The sequence below is a fragment of the Zonotrichia albicollis genome, chromosome 3, assembly GCF_047830755.1.
Source record: "Zonotrichia albicollis isolate bZonAlb1 chromosome 3, bZonAlb1.hap1, whole genome shotgun sequence".
NCBI lineage: Eukaryota > Metazoa > Chordata > Aves > Passeriformes > Passerellidae > Zonotrichia > Zonotrichia albicollis.
Window position 1 is genome coordinate 36,840,751 of NC_133821.1, and position 22,845 is coordinate 36,863,595.

General features: G+C 37.5%; 1 protein-coding gene across 1 annotated transcript in view; it reads right to left on the minus strand.

The window, feature by feature from the left end:
- Positions 1 to 4,251: 4,251 nt before the first annotated feature.
- The window catches only part of LRPPRC (leucine rich pentatricopeptide repeat containing), an 87,117-nt gene continuing 68,523 nt past the window's right edge, over positions 4,252 to 22,845 (minus strand). The window contains exons 31-38 of the mRNA XM_074537174.1: positions 19,175 to 19,263; positions 15,769 to 15,973; positions 13,511 to 13,650; positions 13,233 to 13,348; positions 10,363 to 10,437; positions 8,751 to 8,835; positions 6,046 to 6,188; positions 4,252 to 4,760 (exon numbers count right to left, since the gene is read on the minus strand). Coding sequence (XP_074393275.1) covers positions 4,704 to 4,760; positions 6,046 to 6,188; positions 8,751 to 8,835; positions 10,363 to 10,437; positions 13,233 to 13,348; positions 13,511 to 13,650; positions 15,769 to 15,973; positions 19,175 to 19,263 — 910 coding nt within the window. The 3' untranslated portion in view covers positions 4,252 to 4,703. The remainder of the gene's footprint in view (positions 4,761 to 6,045; positions 6,189 to 8,750; positions 8,836 to 10,362; positions 10,438 to 13,232; positions 13,349 to 13,510; positions 13,651 to 15,768; positions 15,974 to 19,174; positions 19,264 to 22,845) is intronic.

A 22,845-nucleotide genomic window follows, 5' to 3' on the forward strand; every position in this document is an offset into this window, starting at 1 on the left:
GTCCACACTCCCCTGCTTTCCCTCCAGCCCAAACTGCTTTCCACATGGTAAGTACACTCTCCACTCCTGCCCTCGAGACTCATCTCCAACTATCGACAACCCTCCCAAAACTCACTTTTCACATCTGCCCTGGTCTCATGGACTATGTGAAGAACAGCAGATGCCAACTACTTGCAAAGCCAAGAATTAAATTTGCTGTTGGTTGTCCAGGCTCAAGGCCAGACACCAGGATTTGCTGCTTCCTAAGCCCCGAGTTCATTGGCACTTGGAGCTGAGAGAAATAAGCGAAAGAAAAACAAAGAGGTTGGTGGCAATCAATCCAGACAACAGCAATTCCACAGATACAGTGCTTTATCAGTGTTCAAGAGTAATCACATGAGAAATTGTGAAGCATTAGCCAATTGCAATATAAAGGTTTAAGAGTATCAGAGAGAAACCTTGCATTAATAGTTTTATCTAAAAGTAGATCAACGTGGAACTCCCATCTATAGCAGGCACTGCATGAGACAGTTTCTATTATCTCATTTTCTTAATTACAGGAAACAGTAGAGAAAACTTAAACCTCAAGCTTCCATATCTTATTTCCATATCTAATGGGAAACCCAGCACTTTGCTCTTGTAGCTGAGGATCTGCACACTCAGGAAGATGCCCTCAGATTGAATTACAGTCTCAGCTGGAGTCACTAACTTAGAAGGATATTAGGTTTCCTCTGATTATTGACTCACAGAAGCACTGGCAAACCACCAGAGGCTGCAGCCATTCTGAAAAGGAAATACTTTTTGGCAGTTCGTTTACACAGAAATTATGAGACTAATTTTAAGAAATGCAGAGAAATACCTGCTAAAAAAAAGGGCTATATTCAGTTACAGTCACAGCTTTTTTCTTACATGCTTAATTTTTTCACCTTTACAGTAAAAATAAACCAGTGCAGGAAACTGGACATTCTTTCTAGATGCTGACAGATTTCTCACACTGAACAGTGAGACCTCCTGGTCACATCTATCACTTCTGTCACTTTCTCCTCTGCTGTGTTCCTGGGGAGTCCAGAAGCATCACATGTTCAAAGCAAAGCACTAAATCCAGTAGTACCCTGGTGAACACACTACCAGTCTATTCCTTTGTCAGTATGTGCACTCATGATCCTCCCTTCACAGTTATGATTCTCCCTTGTCACGTAAACTGCAGCTGGAATCCTGCTGACTCAGGCATTCCATCTATAAAAGCCCTCTGACTCTCACTGCCAGAGTCACAATCCCTTCAGCTACTCCACTTTCAACAGTGGGAACATATTAAGGAAGTGTGAAGACAGCTACTAACCTACCAAGCTGCAATTCTTGCCATCAAAAAGGGTCTCAGGAGACAATGAGTTGAACAAAGTGTTTTAGTAGATAAGGATAAAACCATAGCATGTAATTATCATGCTGCAAATGACTACATTGGTAGTTAATGAGGAAACTTTTCCTGTCTTGATCTCAAAAGCCCCAAAGCCCCTTGTTCCTGCCCGTGATGTGGTAAGAGGCAAGCCCATAATGTGGTCCAGGGCACAGAAGTGAGATTAAGTCATGTCAATTCAGGCAGCAAGCTTTTCCCAGTCCTCTCAACCCCAATCAAGACACACAATTATGCAAACACATACACACTCCCACAATTTGCTTTCTACAGTAACATGTCAGGTCATGGCATGTCAGCAGGCTCTCTGCTTCCCACGGAGGCCTCTGGAAAGGCATGCTCCCATCTCACAGACACTGCACCTGGTCTGGATCTTGCACAATCCCAGTTATCCACTAGCTGGTGGCAAATAATTCTATCCTGCTTTAAAGGGGTGCATGCTGTGGTCAGTGTGCCAGAGTGCGTTTGCTCTCAGGACCAGTAAATCACCGTGACAAGTTCGCAAGGCTGCCATTCTGCATTTTCTCATCTTACAGGTTTCTCTCTTTGAAGAGGAGGAAATAATGAAACCGCCTACTTATTTGGTAAAGAAATGCCAACCTTCTAAACTGCACTTTTCTTCATGCTTGAAATGGCTGAGTCTCAGCACAACGATGCACAAGAAATATTATCATTTCAAGCGTGCTCTTGAAGAGTCGGCACAAATGCCAATTCTGCAAAACTCTCCCGGTATAACCTTGTTTCAGACTGAGATGATTGTGTCCCAGAGTGGCACAAATCCCTCATTGGCCCACATTTTAAAGACAGGAGAGACTGCACTTCTGTGTGTAATCATCCCTTAACTGCACATGAAACACTTACTGGAACAGGAAATCCAAAAGTATTATCACACAACAGCAGCCCATCCTTTGAATAATCTCCTTCTTCCCATCTCTGCCACAGAGATAGGCTGGGCTCCTGAGTCCAGGCTATTCCAATGGGATCCCAAATGGTCAGCATGTCCTTTAGCTCATTTCCCTGTCCCTGCTGCCGTGAAACCCTGGTTCTGTTTGGTCTCATGTTCCTGCAGTGCCTCACTGATGTTTAATGGGCTCCAGAGCTGGCTTGCTCAGCCCACGACTTTACATGAGCTCACTCAAAAGGCAATTTTGGAGCTGAAAACAATTTCACTTACACTCCTCAGTTACAGGCTATCAAATGTACTTATTATCTCTGTAACTGCAGCAATTACAGGGCATGGTTCTGGCTGAGAGGCAAACCAGCTAGAAGAAAAATGGACAGATGTTAACTAGCACCAATCCTGCACGGTCAGACCCCACCGTGGGCACTAGCAACACAGCCCTGCATCCGGCTGTGGCCGTGTGTGCTGCCCTCCTGCCTCAGAGGGCAGCAATCTGCAAACATGACCCCCTGGCATCACAACACACACCACTGATAGGTGCAGTACCTGATCCACAGCCTTATGAGACTTCACCTCCTTGTCAAATGGGAGTTCAGATCCGCAGATCTGCTGTTAACTTCCTCTGTGGTGACCTGGTGTTTGCTTCAAGTAATATTCTCTTCCTTAATCCATGTGTTAGCTCAGCTCCAGCTGCATCTGTGCCCATTTCCTCGAGTTACGCTCAGCTGTGACTCCACTTACAGGAACACGGCTACTGCTGTGAAATGGAGAGATTCATGAGATGACCTCTAAAAACAAGAGCTGTGGCACCAGAGAAAGGGTTGCCAACTAGTTGACACAGTCTTCAATTATGCTGCTATTACATTGAAACACATGTAATGTAGCTGCAGCTTTAGAAAAAAGAAGCATCTCCATTTGTGAAATGAAATAAACTGAGTCCTGCCTAGGCTTGCTTTCAGATAGGGCACACAACCATTAGGCTGTGAATGAAATTTCAGACGTTAATGCCTTATCTTGACAAGGCAGGAACAAAGGGTGCGAGGCGGTTCGAGCCACGTAGCCGCCGTGTGCTGTCGAGTCGACGCTCGTGGAGTGATGAAGGTCACTGCAAAACCATGCCACCGAGGAGGCACACACTGCTTGCACTCACCCAGCTTGCCTGGAGAACAAAATTTACCACTCTCCCCCCTCCTGATCAGTGAAGCCTCACTTTTAAACTATAGCAGGATTTTTCTGTGTATTTCTTAATATAATAATTAATTAAATTGGGAGTTTAATTTAAAAAAAATTAAGTCTGAATTTCTTTCTTTGACCATACAAGTCTTGCAAAATTTTGCTAAAACCTTGAACTTACATATGAATTTTTAATTACCACAATTTTGCCTATGTGGGGAAACCTAAGAAAAATATCTCAGTTAATATATGGCTGAAAATTTAAGGATTAATAAACAAAGTTGAAATGCACAGAAACAATCTTTCATTTCAGTAAAACCTGTTTGAGGTACTCAGCAGGCAACGTATTCCATTTGCAATACCAATGTGCACATTTGTGAGTTTCCATAATGCACAGAGATAATGGATGTATTTTCTACCTAATATTTAATCTTTGTAACTTAGACATGTCTTATTTTCATGATCACACAACTCTGAGCTCTAAAATATCATCTCAGAATGGCTGTTCTCCCACATTCCTTCAAATAAAGAATGTCCACCAGTCTCCCAGCAAGTAAAAATTGCTACCCCTGCAAAGAATAGGTACTGCTTTGTTTAAAGGACGTTTTCATGGATATGGAGTTCTTGTATCCATAAAATTAACTGAACTAAGAGTTATGAGAATGAAATGCTATATGACTACAACACACAAGGCTAGTTAGTATAAGAGGTGAAAGTATTTTGTCTTTACATATAATATCCAACATCCTACCAAGACACTTAACACAAGAAAGTACAATTAAGAAAGTACAATTAAGAGAAGACTTTAAAAAATTGTTTATTTTCTGTGTAGATACAGCTGAATCCTGAAGATGATGTTCTTCACCCTCATATTTTCACCCCAAAGTACAGTGACCAGGCAAAGAACAAGGACAAGACAGTCTCCTTCAGTTACAGTTCTGTACCTCTCTAGCAACTTTCTTGATATACATATATCTGGCAAATCAACAGGGGCAAAAAATCAGTTGAGTTTACAGCAGATCATACATCAAAATGGAAATATCTCACAGGGCTGCACCTTACTTCATTAGCAATTTTAACAGCATTTCCATTAATAAATGTTTCTATCAACTGCAGTTACGGAAAGTGATGTTAATCACAGATTTAAATTAAAAATTACACATAACATGCCTTTTAAAGTTTTTATTGAGTGTAGTATTTAAACAATTTCATAAACAACTAAATCATAAAACCGTATGTTCATGATGCTGCCGATCTTCTATTCCTCCATTTTTCCACATAGACCTTGAGAGACTCCTATAAACAGAGTGGAATAAACAAGTTCAACCTTGTTTCAGGTGAGAAGTTACTAATTCTGAACAAAGTCTCACGTCCTGACAAAATCTATTATTCTCTGTCATGCAAAACTAGATCTGTATTGAAGTCTGTATAATTAGGAGAAATACCAGAGAGAGTGAATAAAAGGAAAAGGAAAACCTTGCCAAAAATGCATAATGAAGCTTCTATTACTAAATGCAATAATATAATCAATTTCATTTTAAAATGAAAATACTTTTTAACTTCAATCTGTAATTGTGTCAAAAAAATTGAAACATTTTTAAAGACCAAGCTGCATTAGAGAAAAATTGAACACGGAATGAATCATTCCAGTGACTTGGAAAAAACACGCTTATTTTCACTAGCTACATATAAGAAACAGACATTCCATGTTTTAAATTTAAAGTCCAAACAAAAATTCAGACTATAAACTCTGTAAAGCTGCAGAAAAAAACCACCATAATCACGGAAAGAATAAACTAAATATTTTGCACCAAAATTTTCTCCAACTCTTTCCAAATTAAAAAATCACATTTATCATGAAGCAATATAGAGAAACAGTATATAGCCAGTCTTCACCAAATTACAGAACTTTTTTTCAGAGTATAAAAAGTGGTGAGAAAATTGCAATAAAAGGTTTGCTTAGGGAATGGAAAAGAGAATGTCTTCAAAATCTGCTTAGCAAAAATGGTACTGGTAAACTATTAGTCAAAGGAATGATGCAGAACTATTTGCAATCTTCACAGATTTAATATCGTGCTGTTTGCCACCCTCAAGTAATATGTTTTTGCACAGTTGCATAGGTATCTTGGCAGGGCAGCTAGAAGCAAAGCTGCAACAGAAAAATAATTCCTACAGTTCTAAAATTCCATCTTACTAGCTCAGCAACTTATACTAGACACAAAACACTAATTAATGAAAACTAGAAGCCATTAATTGTTACCGAAGAACAATTTCTGCACGCCTTTTCAAGTCCAATTGCTTAGAAAAATGCCCCAAGGAGATTTGATAAAGGTACACCTGTAGATGAGCGCCTGATAAGGAGGCAGTTTAAATATCATAGGCCCCAAGGGGTTTTATTTCCTCAAGTCAAATCCAATGCAAGATTACCACAGCTACCACAACACCCAGGACTTCACACATTACCTCCTTTGAGGAATGTCTGCAGAGACCTAGTCCCTACGTAATTATTCATGCAATTTGTTTTATTAATATTGAACATACCCAAGTCTGCAGCTCTATTTCTTAATTAGGAAATACTCACAGGGGGTTCAGTGAAAGGGACAGGCTCTCCTACTTTCTTCAGAAAAGTTGCTAAAGATTTCAAAGAGATCTCGTGCAGCTCTACATTCTTCGCTTTTGCTTTCTCGTATGTAGCCTTTACAGAAGCAACATCCCCATCCAATTCTGAGGAAAAAAACAGAACCCAAAAAATCTCAATGGTTACTTGTTTCTCTTTCCACCTGTTTTCACTCATGCTTAACCATCGACTGCTGCTCAGACATTTGCTTGAGAAGCATCGGGATGAAACTGAAGCGACCCCTGACAGTTTCACTGCTGTCCCCAGGGTCCTAGAAGCAGTACAACAGTTCCTAGCACCTTGTAAACACCAAGGAAGCCATCATGTCCAGTTAAACTCATTCTGTTGCCTGGGAGGGAGAACACAAACACCTGCAGTATGGGAGCTGTCTCAGGTTTTACTTGTTCACATTTGGAAACATCATCTTCGCAACCACAGGAGCTATAAAAGCAATGGTTCATAAAGGAAAAAAAAAGCTTTGTGCAGAAATGGATAGCCTGTGTCCCTTTCTCAGGAGAAAGAGCTTCCCACTCACATCTGGCAAGTGGCTGAGCTCCTTTTTTAATGTGGGAGGCTACTGCAAAAACTGCATGAAATGACAGCTTAATGAAAGCATAGAAATTGTTAACTTTCTACAACTTTAAAATAGATTTATTGTATGGGAAACACCAACAAAAAGAGCTAATACTTAGATTGCATTTAACGGACCACACAATTGTGATTTTACATATTTCTTTTTTCTAAAAGGTGTACAGCAAAGGATTGTGCATCTCACCAGACTGAAGGAAAGCTAGCCCTGGCAGTGGATCTCATCTCAGGACAAGGACAGGAGTAAAGGTCCTTTTATTTGTTCCATCATGGATGCCTGATAGATGATCAAGCTTCTTTCAGCTGTGATCTATGTTCTACTATATCTTTGCTAAACACAAACAATTATAATTTTATTTGCCCAATTTTTTGTTAATTAGAAACAGTTACCAATTGTGGTAATAACAATCCTGTGCCATGTTTCATAGCCTTTTCTAATTAAAAATAACAATGGCCTGAAAGGAGAAAATTTTTGAGTGAAGAAATTAATGTTAATACAGGGTTGGATTTGGTGCAAAACAAGAAAGCATGTTTGAAAGCTTAGTAGTAACTTTAAAATTAAAAAAACCCAGCAACTTTTATTTAAAAGATCTCATTGTGCTCATAGCTAGAGCACAATCTAAGCCTTCTCATTTTCAGTTGTGCTAAATATTTTGCTGATGATTCCTTTAATGGTCAAATGATCAATGTCTCATTTGGGTAAGATGCTTGCACAGAATGACCTGGGAACAGCTTTTAAAACTCTTCATGCTGGTACTGAGTGTCTCCTCTAGAACCTGCTAGGAACCAGGTACATCTGTGCCTGAAGAGAGTACAGCAAGCATCTGTTCATGCAGAGTGCAGCTTCACTGTTCAAAACACTCCAACCACTGCTGTGGGTGCAGCAGGGCAAGTGATTGATTCTCAGCAATCTCTTTATGAAACTGCTCTACCATCATGCAGTTAGGAAGGATAGTGAAAAGCTTTGCTTACTTACAGAATTTTTACTAAAGTTAAAGCAGCAGAGGACTAATGACAGCATAAAGCAGCAAGTACAGTGCTGGTGACAAAAGGGCAATTTTTTGTTTTATGAAAACATGTTAAAAAACATACCCTGCTGTGAACCTGAACCTATCTGTTACAGGGCTAAACAATTTTGGTAGAGATTGCTCTTTGCAATATTACTAAGCAAGCAAATTTTCTAAGTTAGATAACAATCACAGCACTTCTACAACTTGATTCAAATAAGTATGTTTGTATTCCTTTAACACCATATCTTTGAAGTGTTTGAAGTGTTTTACCTAATTATTCCTATTTATCTCCTCTGTGATAGACTGGTACACAAAGGCTTCTGTCCTTGTTCTTTTTTGCTTGTAACACATGTGAAAAGGATTTACTCCCTGTTATAAAACTGGAGGACAGTATCAGAGTACAAAAGGCAAAGGACTCTACAGCACAGAGATGCCAGTGTTGCCATAGGAGCTGTTTGTCCTGGTTTTTCAAGAGTGAGCCTTGCAAATAAACATGCATAAACAAAAAACTTGACTTTTTTAGACGTGGTCTCTTCTGACTTCAGCTATAAAGAGAACTGATAAATATTTCAACTATTTATGTAAATTCAAATGCAGACATCTGGAATACTAACTTTGGCTACATTATAAGATGTATAAATAATTTACACTAAAAACAATAAGATCGTTTCACATTACTGATTGAACAAATCACTTATGATTTTGAAACATACAAACGCACACATAAAAGGAACCAATGTTACTACATGTTTTGGGGGGAAAAAAGCTAAATTCATTTTAAAAGTCATTCATTTCTACAGCATTTTTCCCCATGGGTTAGGATGGATTCTTTCTTATTCCGTGAAGCCTCTACTTAAGGCTCTAAGTAAAGGATTCATAGCTTGTGTCAGCTGGTAGCTCTTTGATCCTAACAGCCAGGACAGCATACAAACCCAACAGACTGAAACAAGAAAAACCTCTGATAACCCCTGCACCTCTTTATGACTTGAACTGTAAAGTAAGGGCTTGCATGATCTTTCTGAATGTCTCCAGAGCTCTCACTAAAACACTGTTCCAAGGAGCATTGCTTACCATAACATCTCAAGAGGTACCGGTACACCACTGCTGGATCAAGATGCTCAGGAATCAGTTCCACAAGTGCCTCAATCCTCTTTGCCTGTGAGATTTAATTCACATACAAAAAAAAACATGAACTTGAAATCTTAAAGAACAAAATGAAGTCATCAAATTCAGAACAGTGATTGCACAGTTTTAAAGTGAAATAAACTGTACTGGTAACAGAGAATAGACTGTGTGACTCGAAGTATATACAATAATTTCCTTCCCAAAATTTTGCAGATATGAAATAGTAAAAGCAATTAAGCACAAAACGCAACTCATGCAATACAGATCTAAAATCTATACTCAAGAATCCTAAACATTAGTGTCTTGTTTTTTCTTCATGTGGACAATTAATGTATCAATAAGAATATGGCAGGATTACAACCAATTAAGGAAAACTGCAAAACACTCAGCATCCTTCAATGACCCAGAGGTCAATGGCAGCAATGATCAATGCTTAAAAGGAGTCGGATCACTAACTGATGTGCTTAAATTTAGAACCTCCTTCCCTCAGCCTCTGATTGCAGTTTCAAAAATTCTTAGGTTTTAAATTAAAAGCAGTTTACTGAAATGAAGAACGTCTTTATCACACACTACCAACTTTGATGTGTTACTAAAATTTCAGCTTGATGGGCTGAGAAACTTACACATTTTTAGTTCCTTTTATAGACACCAAAAAATGTTTATCACATTGTATTTATCATCATCACTTCAAGAGAAGAACTTTAAATCTACTAGTATTTAATGGCAATTCCCACAAAACATAAATGTGCATTTGACTCATTTGAAAAAAAAATTATTCTAGTTTGTGTGCTAGATGTTCCTGATGCTGCTCCTCTATGAAAGAGAAATCCATATGGTTTTGCTTGGGTGTATATTTCAGGGTTTTTTGGTTGTTGTTCAATGTTGGGTTTGAGGGGTGGGGGTTTGATTTTTTTAGTGCGTTCTAAGGCTTTTTTGTGTGGGTTGGAGTTTCTTTGTTGGCCTTTGGATTTGTATTTTATTTGTTTTGGGGTTATTTTGTTTACTTTAAGGGGGCAATAGGAGGAGGGAGGGATAGGAGTAGAGCAAGCATTTCAAATTACAGGGAATGAATTGGACAAAGCCAGGAATCTTAAACAGATGCTCCAAGTAGATACATGTCCAAACCACCATAACAAGAAATATGAAATGTGTCTTTTAATGTAAAGACAGAGGCATTTTATCATCAGAGAGGCTGAGGTTTTAACTTGCATTTGTATTTGTACAATGTAGCAAATAAAATAAGGACTTTCAGGTTGTGATACTGAACTGGATAATGCAGTAAAACATTCTAAGCCCAATGTTTGTAGGATGTACAGTGTAACATGGAAAATGCAGGAAATAACCGAAACAATTGAAAAGTACTAAGTACACCCTCCTTTCCATCATGCCCCATAATGTAAACTGTTCTTTAAATATAACCAGCTCTGCAAATTAACCTCCCCCCTCCTCAAGAAACCCAGTAAAGCCGTCAACTGTGAAGTTCGAAACATTTTAACAAAGGTTGATGAAATAGTATTTTGCAACATATGAAATTGTATACATGAAAAAAATATTGTACCTGTCCAGGTTGAGATGCTGATCTAGCCAAAAAACGCCCCAAAGTTCTCTTCTCCTGAACTATTCCACCCCACCTCTGAAGACAAAGAAATGATTAATGTAGCAGACATAAGTAGGTTACTGTTAAACAAAATTACCAAGGTGAAAATTTCCAATTACAGATGCCTAAAACAATATACTAACATATTACCAATTTATAAGGTAAATAATTGAATATTAGGTTGACAAGAAAACCAAAAACCAACCACAAATCAAGTTCATTTAATGCGCTTCACTGGTAAACATTTTTTAAATGGTAGGGATAAAGTTTGTTTAAAACAATAGGGGAAAGAATTAAACTAATACTTCAAATATACCACAAAAACGAGGTTTAGGACTGCAAAAGAATGAAAAAGAGAAACATTATTCCTCTCCAATTATACTGCCAAGCATTCACAAGTGAGCTAGGGATCATAAGGTTAATTATACATTTAATAAGGTGTCAGGGAGATAACTGCTCGTTTCTTTATAAAAATTAAAATGTACAAAGCAAGTTCTCTTTAAAGTATAATTACCTACACTTATGCATACAAAGGACTGATTTCAATCTCTCTATTTTATAAAAGGCTTTAACTGCAATAGACAGGGTTTGAGAAAGAGAAGTTGAACTTAAAAAAGTTTGAGACAGACCAGATAAAAATCAAAAATTGATCTTACTTTAGAAACAAGGACAAAATAAAATATACAAGACAATATTAAGTGTGTGTTCCTCAAAGATGTCAGTGTCAGAACTCTTAAAAATGCAGTGTAGCTTTTTTTACTGGCTGTGTGATATCAGTACCAAAATGCACAGGAAAAAGAGAATATTGTGCATATGAAAACACATACCACGATTTTCCTATATTCAACTAATATTGTAGACATTTGCAAACAAGAAAACTTGGGTTATGCCATTATGAATATTCTGAATAAGTAATATGTTTACAACTCTTTGCATTCCAGGTGAAAAGGTGTGAAGGTTCCCTTCTTTAGGCAAACAGACAAGAAGTGCCTTTATGGTGCTGAATAGGGGCAAAACACTGATGAGAGAAACTTGCAATATTTTGTTACCAGTTCTAGCCATTCTCACCTACTGCCAGTAACTGCTCTGAGAGGAAAGAGTCTAGTTTGAGAAACATTATCCACAGCTCCCTTTCATGCTGAAATATCAAATCCCTTCCGACTCTCATCAGTAAAAGCATTCTCCCTCCAGACAGTAACTGACACTGCAGCTGTTCCATAAACTTTTAAATAGACTCTTACATGCATTTCTGAAACCATGGAGTCTTCATGCATATACTAATATTTTAGATTACAAGCAAAGTAGCTTATTTAGATTGTTGTTTAATTTCCAAAATATAAGAATGCAGAGTGACTATTCCTATCCTCCAGCTGGTGGATTCCTATTAGTGAAACACTTGATCCACATAGCAGTCACAAATGTTTAACAAAGCTCAAAGTGTTTCCTGACCCATAAAATCCCCTATTTTTCTCCTAGACACAGAAGTTCCAACTCAAGATTACCTGTAAATATCCACTTATAACAAGGTATTTTTAAATAGTCCATTAAGATACAATGTATACAAGGGTATTTCAAGTATGCTATAGAGCCATTAATTTAATTCTACCTGTTAGATGCTCTTGTAACAAGTTTCAGGAATATATATATGTATATTATTCCATGTTCTGGAAAATTTTAGGAATACTATAATTTTACTTAAAAATGAAATAAACCTTATCTTCACAAAAAAAAAAAAAAAAGAGTACCAAATTTTCATTTACTCATTCCATGTCAAGCAAAGAGCAATCAACAAACCAGAAAAAGTGGAATAACTCGAGAATTTTTTGCATTTTGATGGCAAGATGGGTTTTATGGCAAAAAAACCCCTTTATATAGCAAGAGGGTTTTATGGCAAAATTGTAGTCTCCTCTTCATTTAATATTCAGATCACCAGTTAGGCAAAGCCCTGCACAAAGTAAGGGAATTACAAGGAATACACCCTCACACTGCAGCAGAAGTAACAGAACAGCTTTGTTGGTAGTGTCTTGGAATATGATAAAATATGTCATGGATGAAGCAGAGCTTTTTCTTTAAGAGTTTAAAATACTTAAGGCACTGGTAAAGAGTAGCATGCACTATCAGGAGATGATAAGAGGCCCTGATTTGAGGCAGGAGCTATGCACACATCAGTCTGACTGCTGGACTGTCACCTGCTTGGATGAGCCTCCTGACAGAGCCTGCTCCCAGCACCCACAGCTCATCCCACCTCTTGTTTGGCTTGTCTTTAGCTTGGCACAAATGGCACAAATGCAGCTGTCTCAATTCCTAACTCAGCTGAGACTGTGACCCAGAGACCAACATTTGGGGTTTAATGTATCTGTGACAACTAGAAAGCAAATTCAGCTCTTAATCAACCCTGAATACAATATATACAATATTACAGCCAAGTGAAGTCCATGACAAGCAATTATTGCCTGCTTGTTTTGCAAACTGTACAGCTGTAAGATATCGTGTTTACAGCACTTAGGAAATTAGGTGAGAAGTTTCAAGGAAATGGTTTGCAAGAAGCAACTGACATCTAACAGAGAACTTGGAGAAAAAATATGTGCAATATACAAATACTTCCTTTATTCCCTTCATGTTACTGGAAGACAAAAACCACCCCTGACTCTGGCATGCACTGCTACCCTCAGCACTAGAGCACGAGCCCATGGTTTAGTGTAAAGGGTGCACTGCTACTCACACTGTAATTCAAATGCATCCCAGCAGCTGCACAACATCACTTTGTGACAACTTCTCAGTTAACCTTTGGAGAGCTCTAAGCATTTCTGTTCCTCTTGTTATGTCATTACCTGTATCAACGATCTGGCATCATCCACTCTGCCTGCAGTGATGTACTGAAGGAAAAGATCTGTGACAGGTCTGTACATTCCACACTGACTGGCCACTCGTTCTGCCATCGCACCAACTGCAAAATGATGGGAACATGAGGAAAAGCTTGCACTGAAAAGCTGCTTTTGCAAACTTCACAGGCATGATTTATGCTGACTGAGCAAGTTTTATGTGTAATAGCTCTTTCATAACACCTCTGTCGAGTCAGAATATTTAAGTATCATTGCAATTAACTTACATTTTTCCAAAGCTGGTTCTAATCCTTCCTCAGACACCTTTCTTAACAAATAGGAAATACTTCTGACAGCTTGATCAGGATTCTGTGCACCAGAGATAAGCAGAGGCTCAAGGTATTTCACAGCAGCATCAAGGTCATTGCTAGGAAAAGAGATCGAACTGGCTCAGTTTCTGAAATCAAGATTTCTAAACCTAAAGAAGTAATTAAAATGAAGTTTTTGTTTTCTACATCAAGCTTCTATTTACCAGGAGTAGCTGATGAAAAAAACATTGACCAAAAAAAATTATTTGCTCAGATATTGTAAACGTGAAACAATTTATGACTGAATGAATAAATCAATTAATAAGTCACTTTAAATGGCCTTTGACCTGTGCAAAGTTATGTATTTTGGACACACTTTATTCCTCAATAAGAAAGAAGAGTTCAGCACTCTGCTTTAGGAAAATGCATCCTGCAAATCTACAAGGCAAAATCTAAAGATTAACAGAGGGTATCTGAATAATTAATGCATGCAACTTAAGTATTTTTATGCAATGTAATTAATTATTTACCTGATTTTTCCATTCCTGCCCTTTTGGATGCAAAAGACAATACTAAATGTCATTTGGTCATTACATCTGTTTGCTTTTAATCTTAAGGCTTAAATATAGCAAATGCTAATAAAATAATTCAAGAAGTATTCACCAAAGTGTAAACTCTACTTCCAGCATTCTAAAAAGTTCAAATGACAACATCTCTTACCAGTCCACTGTAAAATCTAATTAGATTTAAAAAGAAAACTGAGCACAACGAATGCTTTTAGGTGAAGCAGCAATGCAGCACATGTAAAAGCTACAAAAAATGCTTTGAAAACTGAATCAGAAACACAGAACTACCAATAAATGAACATTGTATTGGAAATATCAGTTAGACTCTGTTTTTCAGAGTTATAAAGATAGAGATTACAAGATTTAAGAATATATAGGGTGCATATTATTTACACTGCTCAGTCTTTTCATACATCAAGTTAGTTTTGGTATGGGAAAAGTTGGTGCTCTACCTGCATGCAAACTTATTTATTTATCCTTGTCATCAAACTCCATCTTAAGAGCCCAGCCTGATTTTGCAACACTTTTATGACATGGAAATACAGGAAAATAGGCGTATTATAACACAAATAATGAAGTTTCTCTCCCATCTGAAGCATTTCATTTATGTGCCAAGGACCACTGGGATCTGCTCCCTGTGGCCTGGCATGCCTGAGGCAACCAGGAATCTGTGATGTACTACAGAGCTCTACAGCTTTCCTGCCAAGCCAGGCACAGGAGGCCCACCCAACAAAACCAGTTTGAAATGAAACAACAGAAGATGTAGGATTCCTGAAGACTGCTCCCTGCAAAGTGTAGTGGAGAAGCTGACCTTGCCCTCTCTCCTCCAGGTGCTTCCTCAGGCAGCTTTACACACAAAGGATAAACCAGCACAGTACCAATGTATCAACTAAACCAGAAATGCACACAGAGCACAATACTGAACAAACGGCTGAATCACAGGATACCAGGAAGTGTGGGGATAACTATGATAACTAAACTGTGGCCGAAAGCATCAGTCAAGCTTTTTTAGCTCTTACTGGAAAGACCTCACTCCACAGATACACATCTGGCTTTCACATTTTGAAGGTAAAGACAATAAGAATTCAAGAATATATTGCCATTTCAACTGCTGGAACAGGTAGTAGATTTTTCTTTCCAACAAACAACAACTATATATATATACATATATTTAATACATATTTATATAATCTCTGGGTGCCATGTTTGATGAAGTAATTCCATTTTACCTTCAGATTTCATAGAGCTTTTAATGTAATATATACACATACATACATACATACATACATACATACATATATATATATGTATATAAATATATAATCTCTGGGTGCTACGTTTGATGAAGTAATTTCATTTTACCTTCAGACTTCATAGAGCTTTTGATCTAACACCAAGGAAACACTTTACATGCACATTGGAACAAAGGTATCAAATTACAGCACAAAAAAAGACCTTAATGCTTCACAGTTATTATATCTCTATTTCATTAAATTTCCAACCCCAAATTCGTATGGGAGACAATACCAGAACAGAACTGCACACTACACTCAACTAGAATGTCAACATCTGGGACACTGTAAAAATGGAAACAGAATGAAATGGATAATGCAAGAGATTTCCCAGCACATTGCAGAAAAAAATTAAATACACAGTCCTAGAAATACTTACCTTTTTGTATGAGCCAATGCAATTGCATTAGAGATTAGTGAGTCAGGTAAACGAATGGATTTGGTGACGTCTCCCAGGATGTTTTCAAGTACTTGCAGGCTCTTTACATCTCCTTTTTCTGCCAGGGCCTGAATGAGAGCAGTAGCTGCTGCTCTAGTAGGCAACACACCACTGTCAAGCATTCCTTTTAAAACAGCCAAGGCATCTAACAATGGTAAAGAAGTAAGGGAAATAGAAATCTGACTTTAGTTCAGAAAGCACCATGCTGCTGGTATCATTAATCCTACCCATTAAAAATAAGTACAGGAAAAAAAATTCTTTAAGCCCTGCAATCACTAGAGTGAATTCTAACTTGAATACATATACACAAACAAAAACTTTCAACAATAATTTAGGTTGAAAGGCTGTAATATCTCATAATAAGAAGTATTAAGCTACTTTCAACATTGAAATAATTTGTTTTTAACCAGCTCAAGGAAAGCAGGTGTGTCATAAACATCCTCTCTTATGATTTTGAAGTCGTGACTCTTTTCTTCCCCAAACCACAATCAATTTCCTTTACTAAAAACAAAAACTGTCATATATTTAAGAATAAATATAGCCTAAAAATGTAGTCCATTACAGAAACTGATGAATTACAATACTGAGATTTCTCTTTTTAAGTGTGCATGAAAGCTTTGTTTCCCCAAATTTAATTTTTAAATAGAATTATGGGATACAAGTTTCCTTGCAAGAACCAAAACCAAGAACTCAACCTTACCTCAGAAACTCCTAAGATTATAGCAATTACATGTTAAAAACACACAAGGTCAATCTCCTGTCCATCTGCCAAAAATTCCCCAAACCCACAGCTGATGAAGTCACCCTCTTTTCTCCTAGCAGAATTCTTGTCAGTTTATGTTATCCATGAGCAAACACACACAGAAAGACATGCCCCTCTGGTAAAAATCTCTTATTCCTCACCAGCACAGGCAGGATTAATCACAGATGATAATTATAATACCAAGGGATAACACTCCTAGCATAACATACACCCACATGAACTCCACAGCATTGCCATTCCAATTCAATATGCAGGTAATGCAGAAATCAAGTACTACCCTTTACAGGAGAGGAAGCAAAAAACATCCTTTATGCTTAGGCTTCCTTCACAGGAAGTTTTTTTTTCTGCCCCATATTCTTCTTTTTAGGGAAAATAAGGAGCAATACATGGGGGGGAAGGAAGATTCACAACATTTAACAAGTAATCTCAGAAGACATGCCAAGTTCTCTCCTAACTAGGTGTGGGCCTCCCTCTAGCACAGAGTGCAACCAGTCTTCTCAAGAACAAGGACAGAGAAAGATTTGAAAGCTCCATATGTGCACAACTACTGCAAGAAGTAAGGTACTAGTAGCATAGTGGGTTAATTCTGCAGGTAACTATATGCTTGTGGAAACCAACCATGCATCTTTCAAAATAAACTTCTACAAACTCTGCAAATTTCCTACCACCAAACTCAAGTTCTGACTCTTTAAAGTAACCTGGTTCTTACCAAGTTCTTGCTAGAAGATATCAGAGCTCTTAGGAGGACACTTTAGTACCTCCAGAAAACCTTTTAACTGCACCACATTACACAGCAAAGAATGCTGATCAACTAAATGAGGTATGTAAGTGGTAAAATGCAAGCAGGTTTTACACAAGTGAAAGCCATCACAGGATGTAGGTCAAATGGACCTAACCAACAAAAGACTACAAAAACACCATGCCAAAATGTTTTGGGTAATCTGTGACCCTTAGAAAATGACCTGTATGGCTGAAATACTCAGTAACTTGCATTTTCAAGGCTTCACTTAGACAAAGACAAGTAGCATATCTCAAATTAAAATAGAAACAAGGATTAAGTGTGACTATTCAATAAAATTGTTAGATAAAGCTTGTTCAATGCACAAGATATAAGAAAATATAATTTTGCAAAGTAATGGAATTCCACAAGATTGAGAAACTTTACATTGTGCAAAAAGTGAGATTTTTAGAGTACAACAAAGAAGAGAGTTGATGTAACACGATTTAGTATGCTAGCTAAAAGAACCCCAGTGCAAGAGACTAGCAGGATATAGAAGTACCAGTGATGTTCTGAAGAAGGGAAGACTTTTCGTGGGCAATATTCGGGAAGAACTGGTACAATTTATGGCGTATCAGAGAAAAAAGCAGAGAAGAGTTATGAGAATAAAATCAGACAGGAAAGTCAGGTGAAGGCCTTGAAAGCAGCAAAAAAAGATCTGCCAAGAGCAAAAGGAGCAATGGCATTCATCACAAATACTTCAGTGGGTGACACCTGCCAATGACATGAAACTGGAGACTGAATGAGGAAGAAGACAGGTTTATCAGCCACAGGAAACAAAGAGCACAAGCGAGAAGATGTGTCTAAATGCTCATCTTGAGTATCTTAATGTAGCTGATGTTACATGGGTATGAGTTACTAGCACAGCTATGTATGATGGAATTAACTAAAATGTAATGATGGTAGAATCAAAAGTGGATTTTCTGAATTTGTACATAGTTGCTTTAATGCTTAAAGGTACTGACAAAAATATGTATCAACACTGTACTTAGGCTTGCATGTAGATAAAAGACATTGCCCTCCATGTACAACTACCTGCATGCAGAGTTTTCCTCCATCACAACACTTCTACAGCCCAACTACATAGGTAGGACATAACTCTGTGGAGCTGATCTCTAGGCTGTAAAGCAGCCAATGCTGAGGACTAAAATAAAACAACTGTAAACTTTATGCACCATCTTGTTGGGTACCCTTACGTACTCTTCAGCCACCATTTTCTTCACTATCATCATTACATTAAAAAGAAAACCAAACAGAGTATTTTGTTACTGTTGGTATTGAGAACTATTAAAAAGTATTTGATTAAGTTTTTAAATCAATATTATAATCATTTAGTTCACAATCATGCACATTTAACAGTCAATTTAACTCATCTGGTATCTCACACAACCAACACAATATGCAAGAAACAACTGCTGGGAATTGTTTCAGATGCTCTAAAGTATGTTAATTTCCAAAGCAAAATGACTTGTGCTGTGAATTTTAACGCACTTGAAAGCCTGTACTTTCTCTCGTTCTGGAGCACAAATTTTGCATGTCTGAAGAGCTGTGATTCATCTTAAGAAAACCCATCTTGTGTTAAATGGAATGGAAACTGGACTAAGTGGTCAAATGACAAGTACATTCATATTCAAGCTGTATTATAAATGCATGTACAGTAATTTACGTCTCTCAGCTACCACAAAAGGCTCTTGATAAGCAGGTAATTTGCTAAATGGACTCCTTTATCCAAGTATTCGAAGGGCGTTACAAGAAAAATCTGCAGAGGCATTAATGTGACGTAAAGGTCAAGCATTGTGACATACCTTTCAAATAATCCCGCCTAACTTGCGATATGATGAGGAGGCTGCTGGCAGCACTGTTCAGTGTGAAGCCCTTGATGTGGGTCTCAGCACTAAAAGAAGCAGACATTTAGAAAGGAATTACTGACATGCTTCTGATACGATAATAAATGGTTGAGCACCAAGGTGAAATTATAAAAACTACTGTTCGTATGTTAAAAATATTGCTGCAAAATATCGACCTGGAGACAGCTTTTGTGTTATCCTGTCAATGGTTATAGAAGGATAATTTTTTTTTGCATTCTGACAGATGACAAAGTTGGAAGTGAGCAACAAAAGAAACAAAGTACAAGATTTTTTTTAAACAATCGGTTCAGATTCTTGAATGCTGACATATTAGATGACTAAAATAACTGCATGCCCTGCATTGTTCTGTTGTATCCTAAGCTGGATACTTTTTCTTCTTTTTTCAATAGTCACCATAATTATAAAATATAAAACTATTCTTTCAGCAATAAAAATGAAACATTTATTTTCAGCACTGTATATTTTAAACATAAACTAAAGCATATTATGAACTAACACCATATCATTTGGTTGATTAATTTTCAAATTTCTGTCATCTAGATGTATACAGGTTTTAAAGCGAACATCCTACATTTGCTGCCTTAGCCACATTAAAATTGTATTTCGCTTATCAATTGCTTGTCTCCTGTAATACAAAACTTCATGTAAGTAGAGCAAAGACAGCCTTTACTTCAGTAACCCTGCTAAAGCTTTGCTAACACTCTGGAAATTAGTCAAGAGAGACTAACCAGCAATCACATTGGTCTTGTACTACAAAATGTTCCTGCTCCTAAATAACATATAGCCAAGCCCCATTTTTAATATATAAGGATAACTTTACAAATGTTCATTTCTAGATTACAAAATCTCCACAGAGCAAAGGGGGGCATTGCCATTTACCATATCAGCAATCAAGATAAACCTCACTGATCATCTTGTGGCAAACAACTGAGCAGCCTACCTACTTGAACTTAGGGGCTGAGCGGATTGGGAGGTAAGCAGGGTCATTGCTAAATTGTTCTCCTCAATCCCAAGAAAATCCTTCACATTGCACACAATATGACTATCCTCTCAGTCACTTTCAGCCTCCCAGGCTCACAAATGCAGTCACTGGACTCGGGATTTTCTTCCTCTCCCAACCAATCCCCTTAATCCCTGCCTAAGCACCCACTGCTCAGTTCCGCCTTTTTTTTTTTCCCTTTGTCCCATCTGTCAAAGCCCTTAAGTCAACAATTCATGCATGAGACTGTAAATTACATATAACAAAGGATTTACTTTCTCCAATCTTCCAATCTTTAGTGTGATTAAATAGATGTTAGCTACTATTACAGAACTAATCCATCATTCCAATACTCCTAAATTTCTATTTAAAACTTCTTGGACTAAATGCAGTAAATATTCCTGAAAACAGTTCTAGAATGTGAAATCAACTACACTTGGGTTGACCAAGAGATCAGTAATGTTCTGGGATGCCTGGTGTTTGTTTCTTTCAAAGGCAGTGTAGGAGTGCTATTTACTTCTCCCACATCACTTTCTCATGGAAGTTTTTCAGTTCAGGTAACAGAGGGATATTTTGAAGTTATTGGATGTTTTAAAATTATTTAAAAAGTAGTTATTTTGTTGCCTATGCTAATGTGCACAGTAAGACTATCTACGTATTATTTACCTTTCAAATTTGGCTTCAAACAGTAAAATGAGTAATTTGTATCTAAATTAAGGGAGCTTTCCTGTATTTTATGAAAATATTAGGAGCTGCACAAGTTTCAGATGACCACACATTTAGGCTTTGTAAGAGTAATCTCTTTTTAGTATGAAGCTGGAAAAATCCTGTAGCATCCAGAAATGTGTGCTGTACAGATCTGTTAATCCTCAATCACAGGCACGCACACCATCACTTTCTCTATTTCAGTGAATTACTTAGAACTTAAAAGCTTTTAAAAATGCTCAATATAAGCATAACTTTGTTACTAGAAGAAAAGCCACACAGATATGCCATGAACACGACCAATATGAAGCATTTTCTGTCTTGATGCAACAGTAAGCTGTCAGAAGCTTCTCAGATTGTCATTATTTGGCATTTCTAAGCTACAAGATGGAGTAGGAGAGTTGTGAAAAGCACCAGGGTTAGATCATAGTTGGCTTTGACCAGCAACCAAGAAGAAAATCTCTCATAAAATCCTGTTACTTTACTCCTAAACATCTCAAACTTCAGAGGCTTAACACATCTCTGACCTTTTCAGTCTTTCAAATGATTTTTTCCCCTGAATTTTGAATTTATGTACTACACTTATCTAAACACTTATCTAAAGTGATGAATCTGAATCCATGAAATACTAGGAACAAACCACCACCTTCTTTCTTCTTTTCCACTTCTTTTCCAGTAATTTTGCAAATTACTGCTGGAATTATGCACTACTTTGTGCATCTTCCTTACAACTGTTTGAGCTGTAGAGAAGGAAAGCAGTGAATCCATGTACAAAATCTTCAGTACAATGTTTCAAGCTTCTTCCCTGAAGAAGGTTCCAATACATTTTTAGATACTTGAGTATTTTCTCTGAAACAAACTACCTAAATTTTATCAATGTTCTTTGTACTCCCTAACACATTTCCCCTCCATCTTCTATTGGCAAAGATTTATCAGTTACTTGCATTACAGGGTGATCAATTTGATAAACTGATTTAGTTTTCTCTAATATAAGCTATATATCCTGCAGGCACAAACATTATTTATCATAAAGCCCAGTTGCTCAGAGCTATTTGCAAAAGGACTATTTGTTCTTCTGAAAGCAGAACTCCAACACTTTTTCAATGAAAGACATTTCTCCAATCTAAACACTTACAAAGAAAACATTAAAATAATCAATATCATCTTACACTAGACTGTTCCTGGAGATCAGAAACTAATTTGGCTCTAAAAACTTTTTACAGTATTCTACACATTAGGTAATTCACTTACAGGCATTTTCAAATCCACTGTATTTGTTCAGTGAGCACACTTGATGACCACCACCAGTCTTGCTTTAGTTGAAGAAATTGAAAGACTTAAAACCCTTAAACCTAAATTCTTGTTCTTCTGAACTCTACACTGACAAGTCAGAACACTTTAAAGCCTATAACCTGACCAGAACACACGTTACAGGCAATCATTAAAGCAAGGGCTGTATCATACAACTCACTAAAGGTTAATTCGATTCCTTTCCTTCTAATAACTTGTGACAGCAGGTTGGATTTATTTCAGAAGTGTAAGAGTTGGATCTAAGGTTTATGGTCATCTCTTAGCCACTGGCATCACAGTCAAACGTACCATTTTGCATTTGGCAGGCAGCCAGCTGCCAGGGAGTGTGGGCAGGGTAAGACAGCAGCAGGGACAGGCATTCAGGGGAAGGCTCACAGGCAGCTAAGTGAAGGAATCTTGTCTGTTTGGATATTGCTCTAAAGAGGAAAAGGCAGACTGCCAGAAGGATAGACTTTCAACTCTGATGCCAAGTACATTTGTTCAGATTGTTATTTGAAATGAGTTATTAGCAATAGACACTGTCACTCTAGTACCTTTTTAAAAATGTGGCATATTGCCCTATGAAACACCGGTGTATTTTTTACCACAGCTCCTAATCACTAGTCATGACCTG